Below are 12,810 nucleotides of genomic sequence, written 5' to 3'. Positions count from 1 at the left end.
CAGTTCTGTCAACAAGCATATACATCAGTCCCATGCAAGTACTGAATCTGTATTAAAAATGAAGTATTCCAGCTGTATACAGTATAGTTCAGTATAGAAAATGTCAGTGTTGTATACTTCAGCAGTTGATATCAACAGTAAATTGTAATACAGATGTCCAAGAAAGCTTGAATGTTTGAATACATAGTGTATTAAAACATCCAACAATGTTCTAAAATCACTCACATAGACTGGTGGGCAGTTGATCCGAGCATACCACTCCATACTGTAGAGACACATGAGGATGCCAGTGCCGAATATAAGAGTCACCCACAGGAAGATGTTAAACTGCCGAGCTTTACTGTTGACGAACATGAACGCCACTGTAGGGGTGGGACATATTGAGGTAGTTGAGAAAAGATCCATTGAAGGCAGAGAATAAGAGTTATTCTATCTATCTATCTATTGCCAGAAGCCTCAATCCCGTTTGGGGTGGCCACAAACAAATCGCCTCCAAGTCATCCTGTCCCCCGCCATTTCACTGCCCTGCTCCCAACTCACACCCCCCTCTCTCATATACCTCTCCACCCCATCCCTCCATCTCATCCTCGGCCTCCCCCTCCCTCTTCCCCCCTCCACCTCACTCACATACACTCTCTTCGTCAGTCTTTCACCCTCCATCCTCTCCACATGGCCAAACCACCTCAGTGTGTTCCTCATAACGCTTCCTATCACATCCACATCCACACCACAGTGCTCCTTTATATCCTCATTCGTCAGCCTGTCTCTCCATGTGACTCCACAGGCTCCTCTTAAATAACTCATTTCCACTGCTCTCACTCTTGACTTGTGTCCTTCCAACAATGTCCAAGCTTCACTTCCGTACGTTAGAGTTGGTATCACAATACTGTCATGTAGTAACTTTTTCACTTCCATGCTCACTTCCCTGTTTCTTATCACTGCTTTCAAAGAACCAGCAACCTTTCTTCCCTGCTGTACCCTTTCAAGCACTTCACCCTCCAAACCTCCATCCTTACTCATCACACTCCCCAGATACTTAAACGTACTCACATTTTCCAATTCCTTACCATCTAACCTCGCTGTACATTCACTAACTTCACCTCTCTCAAAGACCATCACTTTACTCTTCCCTACATTCACCTTTAGGTTCCGTTTCTTACACACTTTCTCAAACTCATCCACCAAGCCTTGCAGCTCCCCTTCGTCTTCACTCAACAACACAGTATCCTGCAAACAACAGTACAGGGAGTTTCCAAACACTATCCTCTCTCACCAGGGCCACTCCAACATCCACTACCCTACCTTGTACCTCTTTTATTACCCCATCCATGTACAGATTGAACAACCATGGAGACATGACACATCCCTGTTTCAAACCAACTTTCAAAGGGAAAAATTCACTTAGTTCACCATCCACACGCACTGCAGCCTTCACACCATCGTACATACTCTTCACAGCATTCAACAACTTCCCATCTAATCCATATATTCTTAACACTTTCCACAATCCTTGTCTATCCACCCTGTCATATGCTTTCTCCAAATCCATGAAAGCCGCATACAACTTCTTTCCCTTCTCTAGAAACTTTTCCACTAAAGATCTAAGAATGAATATCTGATCTACACAACCTCTTCCCTTCCTAAAGCCTCCCTGTTCTTCTCCAACTAATTTCTCTGTTCTTTCTCTAACTCTGTCTATAAGTATCCTACCATACACTTTTCCTATTATACTAAGAAGACAAATGCCCCTATGATTACCACACACTTCTTTTTCCCCTTTTCCTTTGTACAAGGGAATAATTATACCTGACTTCCAATCCTCCGGGACTCTACCTTCCTCCCAGGCCAATCTGCACATCTTCCACATCCATTCTACTACTATCTCTCCCCCATGCTTCAGCATTTCACCACACACTCCATCAATTCCTGGGGCTTTCCCCGATTTAACTTTCTTCATTGCTTCCACAACTTCTATCCTACTGATTTCTTCCTGTCTTCTCACCTCCCTCCTTCTCCCAGCCATTCCCCAGCCACTTATACTCGCATTACTTCCATCCTCTATGTTCAACAATTCCTTAAAGTGTTCTCTCCATCTGCTCACTTTTTCTCCCTTCTCCACTAGTAATCTACCATTTTTATCTTTCACTCCCCTGCTAACTTCACTTCCACCCTGTCTTACTCTTTTCACTTCTCTCCAGAACATTTTCTTACAGTCCCTCCACTTTACACTCAAATTCCTTCCAAATTCCTCATCCACTCTCTTCTTACTCTCTCTTACTAATCTTTTCACCTCTCTCTTCCTTTCCACATATAACTCTCTCTTCCGCCTCTCAACTTCTTCCACGCCCCTATTTCTCATCCATTCATTGTATGCTTTCTTCTTTTGTGCCACAGCCTGTTTCACCTCTTCAGTCTACCACGCTGTTCCTTGCACCCCCCTCCGTCTTCTCTTCCTTCCACACACCACATCACATGCTGCACATATTTCTTCTGTAAATATTATACACACACCTTCCACGTCTCCCATCTGCTCCAATTCATATTTGCCCAATCATTCCTCCACTTCTCTCTTATACTCTGCCTTTTTCTCATCCTCTTGTAACCTTTCCACTCTCCTTGCAACTACTCCTTCCTCTCGTCTTTCCCTTCTTCTATTCCTCCATCTCACTTGCATCCTAATTCTGGCCACCACCAAGTAGTGGTCAGAAAGTCCACTCCCCCAACCTCTATACACTCTTGCATCCTTTACACATCTTCGCATCCTTTCATCCACACACACATAATCAATCATTGCCTTCCTTTCATTCAGTTCACCACCCACCCTTCTCATCACTCGCCATGTATACCTGTGGATCATTTTATGCCTGAAGAGGGTATTGGCTATCACCAACCCCCTCCCAGCACAAATGTCCACTAACGCACTCCCATTCTCATCTATCTCGGCAGGCACACCCCACTCACCAACTATTCCATCCACCTTCACATTACCAACTTTACCATTCATATCACCAATCAAAAACACTCTCTCATTCCTTCCAAACTTTTCCATGCACACTTCCACATTTGTCCAGAACTCTTCTCTCACTCGTCTAGCATGATCTTGCGTTGGCGCATACACACACACAATCGCCCACATTTGTATTCCAACTTTCAACTTTACCCACACAATCCTTGACCCAACTGATCCATACTGTCTTATGCTCTTCTTTCATCTTCTACTCACAACTATACACACTCCTTCCTTTGCCCTCTCATTCTCATCTACTCCTGCACATATACCCCATCCATACTCCCATTCTCTCACACTTTCTCCTCTCCATTTTGTTTCAGTTATTCCACATACATCCACTTTCGCACCCTCAAGCACCTGGACAATCTCTCTCTCTTTCACCTCATCATTCGCTCCTCTTACATTCCATGTACTCATTACCAAGTCCTTTGTCCGGTCCTGGGTCGTCATCGTTTGGTCAGTCCATGTCCGAGGCTTCTTGTTTGTTTTTTTAGTTAGTTGTTTTCCGGGGAGGGGCACTAACCCTCCGCCAACCCTTTTAGTCGCCTTTTACGACAAGCAGGGATACTGGGGGAGTATTCTTGAAACCCCCCCTACCCCCAGGGGTAATTAACATCAATATTCTATACACACTATCACAAGGAAATGTTTATCATCAGTTCTCTGCCAGCATTGTGTCCTCTCCCATATTTCTCATTCCCTCCTCAAAGTCAGTGAGCATCCCTTGTCATACTCTTGTTGTGCTTCATATTCTTACAGCATGAAAATATTTCATATAGCACCTTCCACCACCACAGCCATTAGGGAAATGTCAGCCAATATTTGATTGAGATAGTACTGTATGTATAAAGAACACTGAGAGCCAATTCAAGTACAATGTAGTTAGGAAAACTATAGTGTAATTAGAATGATGACTAGTGGCCAGTACTGTATGGATAATGTATATTATGAACAAATCTATCTACAGGATGATAATGATGATGTACAGTACTACTTTAATGAAAAACAGTTCTGTATGGTATACAGACGATTTTATTCAGTACAAAAGACCTTTCATAATGATGAGGCTTATTATGGCTATACAGTATTTAATGCTTCCAGTCTGAGAACTCCTTCCTAACTGAAGAAAATTGTCAGGAGATGGCCCGATCAAAATTAAACAAGTTTCTCAGCTGAACGGGTGAATGAAATATTCCCAGTCCACAATGAAAAGATAACTGAGATGGAACTCTCTCAGAGTGAGCAAAGAAAGGCAGAGATATGTGAACAACAACTATGCCGCTTACCACCAAAGCCACCAAACATGACCAGAAGGACAGGGTAGAAGAATCGGAATGCGAAGGCAAGGATGTACTCGTGGACCACAGAGGAGATCAGGAACACCACTAGCATGGGCACACATCTCAGACGTGCACACCCTGCACCCTGGCGCCGCTGTGAAGATACCCAGTAGGTTACACGGGAGGAAAGGCAACATAATTTTAAGTTTTCTGTCCATTTGTCATATAGCATGAGTCAGATGAGTTTTCCTTATAGCACTCCTCCCTCTTGCTGTCTTCTGCATAAAGTCTCAAGTAATATCTTTAGAGCTACTGATGTGCTGTAGTACTGATACTCTTAAACTTCTGTGACATACTCTTAAGTGAATCAAATTATATGTTGTTTCACCCCTGATGACAGTGTGGGAGGACAGACAGGAGGAAAGATAATATCATCCTTTATCTCACAAGCCACGCCCTGCTGCAGCTGTGGGTGAATCCAAGTTGCAATGAAGGAAAGGTGATACAGCCTTCTGGGACATACATACATCAAACTCTGCTGCCACTGTGGGTGGACCAAGTTTACAGGGAAGGAAAGGTAGCTTCATAGGTGAAACAAGCAGTGTAGTTGTTGTTAACCCGTGGATTAAAAATAAGTTTTGAAAATGTAACTGAGGCACAAAAGACTTACCTGCCAGTTGACCACATCCCTGTAGACATATTCATACAGCCAATCATGCACCACACAGTTCCACGTGCGGTAGAAACGGGCATAGGAAGTAGAATTCCACCAGTCCTGCAGTAATATTTGTGAGTACAATACAGTATATCACTGATTACTTTTTTTTTTTTTTTTTTTTTATGGCTCATATGTGGTTGTCCTTTGGCTGAAGCATACTATATATATATATATATATATATATATATATTTTTTTTTTTAAGTATAGGATAACTGAAGTACCTGTAGGAACTTTTACACTACCAGAAATATATTTTTGAAATGTAGGTAGGAACTACCTGTATTTTGTCTTGAACTTATGTATCAGAATTCTGTGCATACTAATATAAAAGGTACAATACATTCACTAATGCAATGAGGACTGTACGTAACATACTGATTATTATCTTGATCATCAGTACTATGCTTTACTCCATCTTAGGACCCTCATGGAAGAGTACAGTCAATATCTTCATACCATTATGTTCACGTGTGTTTGTTTTACACCTTTATTCAGTTTGCCTCTTGCTTGCAATACTGTATTCTGTTTTTTCAACCACAGGCAGTCTCCATCTTCCAACACTGCCAAATACCTAATAAACTGAATACACTGCTAGGCATCCTGTTTGCATGAGTCTGTATATGTATCCATGCAGCCTTGAAATATCCTCACTTATCACTTAACAGCATCACAAACCATTCCATAACAGTATTTCAGTACTGTTTCAGAAGACTGTGTGTTAAGCAGGGATGTCCACTATTCACTACCATACTTCAAAATGACACCATGCTTCCTCAAGAGGAAGCATAGGAAGCATGGTGTCATATGACTGATACAGTCCTATGCTGTACTGTGATACTGTTGGCAGACAATGAAACTGATCCAGGGAACATGTTTTACAGTATATTCTCACTTTATAGAACATCCTGTCAGCAAACCGCAGCATCTCAGCAAATGCGTTGAGCCAGGCATGTAGGATGGCAAAGAACCCACAGAGCAGCACCAGCGACCCAGGAAACATACACGAGAACACTGCCACCAACAGGTTCGTCTGAAAAATTGTTTTGGTAAAGGGACTGAATACAAAAAACCATATTATGTTTTTCTCTTCTATTAAGTTCACAGTAGATAACAGAAAAATTGCTTACACTTATTATATTTCCATTGCAACCTGCTGTATAAAGCTGATCTGCCAGTTTCCCTAATTTAATGCACCAAACATGAAAAAGTTGTGATATTCTGGAACACATTCCTGACATATTATGCACCAAATGATTTGAAAACTTGTTGGACAGTAGTATATTAATTCCAGTCTGTTTATCTGGTATAGTACTTCCCTCTTGACTAGGTTTTGAAGAGGGATGCCTTCATGTGGTGGCACTGATGTAATTGGGTAGCAGACTTGCCAGACTATAAAGAAGTCCCACAGCTACCCCCCTGTTCCGTGGAAAAAGGATGATGGTGAATTGCAGAAAGAGGGCAGCTTCAGCCTGCAGTTCACTGGGTTCACATTGAAGATGAACCTGGAGCTACAACTACTACTACTTCACTCTTGACCTTACCCCAGTGAAGGACTCCCGACCAAACTTCTGGAAGACAGGGACACAGAAGCGGGCAAAGAGGAAGTGCGTGTAGAAAAGACAGCCAACAACATGACCAAGGTCGTTGATAACCTTCTGCCAATCACATGTTTCATTCCTGAAAGGAGAGTAGTGTGAGTTTTTAGCAAGAGTCGACATTATAATAGTTCAGTGCACAAAAGGCTTTCTTTATAATAGTTACTAGACAAAAGTCTTTCTTTATAATAGTTACTACAAGCTGTTAAGCAAGAAAAATTATATTCACTTCTGTTCCATTGATACAAACCTAAGTCTGGCTTTCATTCATTTTTAAAATTTACTGTAGCTAGCGCAGTCTTCAACACATACTCTTAAGTAGAAGACATTCCAGTTCTGTAGATACAGTTTGTTTTCTGTACTATGCTGCATTCTGCCAACATGAAGAAGATCCCAAATCTCTTTTTATATCAGCTGATGGCTTAGTCAGATTGGAGGGCTGTTTTGGCAAATAACTAAGAAGATTCATGCCTATGGCCCAACAAATTTCATGCAACCATAACATATTAAGTATTTTATTTGTCGGAATGGCCCAGTTCCATTAGGTAAAACAAACTGATTATATTCCTCAGTATCTGCTCCCAATACCTTGGATATTTGTCTCTGTACACCAGTGTGGGGGCAAACAGGAAGAACAGGTAGTGGGAAAAATCTGGGCACAGGATGTCATCTTCAGTGTCGTCATCTTTCTTGTATGCCCGAGCTCGGGGAAGGTTGCTACGTACAAATGCCCAAGTCTTCATGAACATCCGAACCTGTGGGGAAGAATAGGAATGGGTCTGAGAGCTTGACAATGTGAATTAAGTATGATATTATTTGATAGGAAGGTACAGTATATACGTATTGTGCTCCTTCAGCCTGAGGTTAGAAAACCCTTTACTGTTACATGATGTATAATACATAAATCTAATACATTTTGGCACTTTTGTCAAAGTAAGCATGGAAAAGAAAAAGTTGCTGCATGACAGTATTGTGATAGCTCTAATGTATGGAAGTGAAGCTTGGACCTTGTTGAAGGGACACAAGTCAGGGGAGAGCAGTGGAAATGAGTTATCTGAGAGGAGCATGTGGAGTCACATGCAGAGATAGACTGACAAATGAGGAAGTGATGGAATGTTGTGGTGTGGATGTGGATGTGATAGGAAGCATTAGGGGAAATACACTGAGGTGGTTTGGTCATGTGGAGAGGATGGAGAGTGAGAGACTGATGAGGAGAGTGTACGTGAGTGAAGTGGAGAGGGAGGGGGAGGCTAAGGATGAGATGGAGGGATGGAGTGGAGAGGTATATGAGAGAGGGGGGTGTGAGTTGGGAGCAGGATAGTGAAATGGCAGGGGACACGGTGACATGTAGGTAATTTGTTTGTGGTCACCCCTTACAAGACTATATAAGGTGTCTGGCAGTAGATAGATAGATAGAGGCTCTTGTCAAAGCTGCAGTCAGTATTAGCAACATGCTCAACTCATTTCATTGCAAGTCAGTTTTCCCATGCTGGGAAGACTTAAACAAGATTTTTATTTATATATATTTATTCATTTGTTTATTTATTTAGTTGGATATCAGTCAACAGCTTCAGCATCCCTTACCTGTTCAGCTAAAACGATGATGGACGAAGCAGGAGGGAGTTCATAATGGAGGACACTTCTCATGGGCAGAAAGAGAAAGAGGCAAAGATACACCAAGTACATCACACCCGCAGTCACGTCATATGCCACTGGATGGTATGGTCGTCATGACAAGGAAAGGCAAAAAAGAAGCATAACAGTCCTTTGCTGTAAGATGCATTTATTTATTTATTTATTTATTTTTTTACAAATCTGTAATTCAGAATGTAAGAGATATAGGGAAGTAACAAGAAGGAAGCCTGTTATGTCTTGAGGGACAAGTATCGCCTAAAGCACAATGTGGGTCATTAGAAAAACCACAACAATATTGGCAGAATGGGTAATATTGTAAAAAACCAAACCAAAAATAAACCGTAAATATGCCTGAGTAGTAAAAGGGTCTGATGCCTAAAATATGTCTAAATATTTAAATCAGTTTTTTCACCACTACATCATAAATACTCCAAATGATCAATCCAATTGTAAAATTATATAAAGTACATGTGGTTGTTTTGTCTACTTACTTTCACATGATATGTGATTCACTTGGTTTCACCACTTGAATCAGGGTGGCATTCTTTCTAGCTGAATATTACTATCATCAGACAATTCTGTTCAACTTAGAAAAGGGTTTGTGTATTGAAGGAGTTTAGGAAGACTGTATCTAACTCCTCTTGTTCAAAAAGTCCCCTCTGAGATTAATATAACTGTCTGGAGATAGCATGAGTGAATGAAAGAGTATGTCATCAGACTGAGAGAGTTAACTGATATTGTACTGATTTCTACCACCAGTGTGATTTGCTACCTGGGAGTGTGTGTCTGTGGTGAGCCCAGTGGTGGAAGCAGAGGTAGACCAAGACGGATGTGCTAGTGAACATACACACCCAGATGACGATCACACGATCCAGCCCACCAAATGCCCATGCAATCAGTGACAGGTCTAGGTTGGGGCTACAAGGAGAGAAGCAGGAAATGAAAAGACTATGATAAACATAATAGAGTAAGTTCTCATTACATGTTGCTTTTTATTTTTATTTTTTTTCATGCAATCACAGGAAAACTGACTACTGTATTTAGGTTTTACTTTAATTGCTGTCTCTGAAGCTGCTTTCTCTGTTTCCCCAAATTTACATCACCAGTTGTCTGGATAAATTTTTTCTGCATAAAGAAAGGGGGATTTTGCCTACTGTAAAGCAATTCAGCACTAAAAACATTACATGTATGAGACCAACCTGCCAGTTTGGACTGTCTCCTCTAACACCTTGTTGCAGAATAGAAGGACAAGGATGGCCACAAAGATGTTGTAGATGCTTTCTATGTGGTTAACTGTCAGTAGCTCCTTCAGTAGTGACGGCCGAGGCACAAACTCTCGCTTGGGCAACTCTCCAGATTTCTTCATTCTGTAAAACAACACTGAACGTAATTAAGTTTGGGCAGGAATTGTACCATATATTTACAGTAAATGACTTCTGATACCTTTGTTATTGATGAATCATGCATTTTATTATTCATTCCTGGACTAACTGTTTTTAGTTAGGAACAAACTTCATAACAGCATACAAATTTTGCTGTATGAGAAAAACCTGTATAAAAAAGGAGAAAGCTGCATGTATGTATTTTATTATTTGCTTTGATTCTTGCCACGTGCTGTTGTCAGACATAGTAGTTTAAGCATAAGGAATCAAGACAATTGCATGAACAGAAGCAGGAAAAAGAGTTAAGTGTGTGCTGTACATAATGGGTAGCCAAGTTAGCTTAGCTTTCATTAGATTCTTGCTATTCAAGTGTTCTAACTATAATTATTATCTAATTTTTCATCAGTGTTCTGTAGAAATACCTTGTACATTTCATGATTTACCCAAGTCTGTTTCCAGGCTAAAGGGATTATTAGTGTCACATGTCACACACTTTGCTATGGATGTTGTTCGTTAATATCTGCTATGGATGTTGTGGGTTAATGATTTAGCCACAGCTATTTCCAGGACCAAGGAGGAGTAGTGTCCTATAGGTGAATGACTTGGCTACATTTGTTCCCAGGACAAGCAAGCATTAGTGTGTTGTGCCACACCCTTTGCTGTGGATGCTGTGTGAGCGAGTGAGTGCAGCGGTGAAGGAGGATGCAGCAGAGGAGTTGCCTGCCACCAAACACCCGGCTACAGGGAGGTGCTCATCCTGGAAGGCTGACAGACGCCTTTCCACCACAGACCCAATATCATACTCCATCATTTTGTGCAGCTCCTGGGGGATAAAGACCACTTCAGAGGTAAGTACAGCAAATCTTTTCATTTTTTGGGGTGGATATGATTGTCGTTTTTATTGTGGCCCTAGGCTCATCTGAATGTGACCCTGATGGACTGCAGGCTGAAGCTCTCCTTGTCCTGCTGTCCAACATCCTTCTTTCAGGAAATATTGAGGGGAGGGGAGGGATTTTCATATAAATAGGCATCAAAACCACCCTGTCATATCAGTGTCACTGCATGAAGGTGTTCCTCTTCAGCACAAATGACTTTCATCATTAGATGCATGCAGTGTTGTAGTAACAGTAAGTTTCCATTATTTTTTCAGTAGCATATACTCAGATTTTGTGGTTTTGACTATTTGTGGGTTTACAGTCTGTGTTTTTCATCTGTGCCTTAAAATGAATGGGAATTTGTGCCACATGAGTTTTTGCTGCTGCTTGTACTACAATATTTGAAATGGCGAGTACACAATCATTATCCATTCTAGTTTTACTGTACACATATATTGTATTACAATACTATTAATTTTGTATTGCAATTTTGTATGTACTTTATAGGAATACTGTTCTTATGTTTTAACATCTGTGTATGGTGTTTTAGAGAAAGAAAAGAGTTTTTAGGTTGTTTTATGTTGAGTGTAATGCAATGACTGCAAACGGCTCTGTAGTAAATTTAGGTTTGTCAGGAGTGTGTGTAGGGTTTGGAATTTGTAGGGCTTTAGAACTTAACCCCTGTGAACTGGGGGGGTATATTGCATACATATATTGATAGCATAGATAAAATTATTTCCATATTACAGCCCACCTGGTACAGTATTTACAGAAAACTGATTACTGTATATCATTAAAAAAAAAAAAAAAAAAAAAAAATCAGTGACTAACTTCTTTTATTATGAAATTGGCTAGCAAAAAGAGGACTACAGGTATATGTAAATCCAGCAAGGTGTTGGCACTAACCTTGAGCCTCTCACGTAGGTATATATTGTGTAGCACCTGTTCCTCTCCGTCACTGTTGGAGGCCTGAACCTCACTCACTGCATGGAAAGAAGAAAGCTTGAGTTATGGTAGTTGAATGAACTGCGTACAGCAGAGCACGTAACATAGATTTAATGGGACTGTACATGGATTGAGTCTGCTTGATTGGTCATGTGAAGTGTGTCTAAAAAGAAAAATGTCAAAGAAACACATGCAGTAGGTCATGCCTTTGAGTGGGAGCTTGTGTTCTGGGGGCACAGTGAAATAGGGAGAGAATAAGTCTGTGGCCAATTTCAGTGGGAATAAGTTCTCCCTGTATTGTGTTTTCTCTTTCCTTGCTTTTTGGACCCAGCTTCATACTATCCATAGATGGAAAAAAGGTATGGATGATTATGGTGATGGTCAGGCTAAAACTAACTTTCTTGGGATGGGTTAGGTATTGGCTAGGGTTTGTTTAGGGTGTGTGCAGTTGTGGAGTTGGGATAGGCAGAGCTGGGTAGGGGTGAATTGGGCTTGGTGGTGTTGATGACTTGGCACTGAATTGGGATGAGTGGGATGGGTTAGATGGGGTTTGAGTGATGTTGGGTTGGATTTGGTTGGGTCAGGTGGAGGTTGCGTGGCACTGCATTGTACTGGGTTGGATTGAGTGGGAATGGGTGGAGATGGGCTAGATGGGATGTGTATGATGTGCTGGGATGTTGGGTTAAGCTGGATGGGGTAATATGAGACTGATTTCGAGATGAGTTCAACTGGAAAGAATGAAGCTATATTAAGATGGGTTGGACGGGTTCAGGTACAGTTGAGTTAGGCAGAGCCGAGTGGTAATGAACAGAGTTGAACTGAGTTAGGTTTGGATGGGATAAGTTATGTTTGGTTAGGCTGGATCATCTAAAGTAAGCCCATTGAAAGTGCTTTTTTAAGGCACCCTGAGCAATATTCATAATGACCAAATGTCCATAACAATAATAGTTATCATAGGTCATACTGTTTTTTGTAAACAGTATTCTCACTTTAAATTTACCCTGATTGTGTAGAGTTTGATACCCAAGATGAGAGAAGACAGACATATATACAGTCTTATACACAGATTAAGCTTAGATGAGTTTATAGATACAGCCTGTTGTCGAGAGAAACAGTAAAAATATAGGTTATGTTTAGAGTGAGGATGAGTCTAGTTGGGGTAGGTAATCTGGATCTGATTAGATTAGATGCTGCAACATAAGCGGTATCTGATTTTGAATATGTAATGAGAGTGCCCCCCCCCCCCCCACCACACACAGTTCTCAGTCGTAAGCTGCATTTGTTTCTGCAGGAAGAATAAGAGGCATGGGGAGAGTCTGCCCTCTTTTTCCTAGCCTTCCCTACAAAACGAAGACATACGAGTACAGTA

The 12,810-nt window shown here is 41.1% G+C and overlaps 1 protein-coding gene across 1 annotated transcript in view; it reads right to left on the bottom strand.

Moving 5' to 3' along the window:
• LOC145404333 (sterol O-acyltransferase 1) overlaps positions 1-12,810 on the bottom strand; it is a 28,417-nt gene that overhangs the window by 778 nt on the left and 14,829 nt on the right. The window contains exons 2-12 of the mRNA XM_080275853.1: positions 11,403-11,479; positions 10,275-10,444; positions 9,439-9,606; positions 9,012-9,157; positions 8,189-8,316; positions 7,193-7,359; positions 6,551-6,686; positions 5,902-6,039; positions 4,961-5,065; positions 4,297-4,444; positions 226-362 (exon numbers count right to left, since the gene is read on the bottom strand). Coding sequence (XP_080131979.1) covers positions 226-362; positions 4,297-4,444; positions 4,961-5,065; positions 5,902-6,039; positions 6,551-6,686; positions 7,193-7,359; positions 8,189-8,316; positions 9,012-9,157; positions 9,439-9,606; positions 10,275-10,444; positions 11,403-11,479 — 1,520 coding nt within the window. The remainder of the gene's footprint in view (positions 1-225; positions 363-4,296; positions 4,445-4,960; positions 5,066-5,901; positions 6,040-6,550; positions 6,687-7,192; positions 7,360-8,188; positions 8,317-9,011; positions 9,158-9,438; positions 9,607-10,274; positions 10,445-11,402; positions 11,480-12,810) is intronic.

The sequence above is a fragment of the Coenobita brevimanus genome, chromosome 63 (genome assembly GCF_032717465.1).
Source record: "Coenobita brevimanus isolate Jiangsu-jjx chromosome 63, ASM3271746v2, whole genome shotgun sequence".
NCBI lineage: Eukaryota > Metazoa > Arthropoda > Malacostraca > Decapoda > Coenobitidae > Coenobita > Coenobita brevimanus.
The sequence above is the reverse complement of the archived record's forward strand: the minus strand, read 5'-3'. Positions and strand labels throughout refer to the sequence as shown.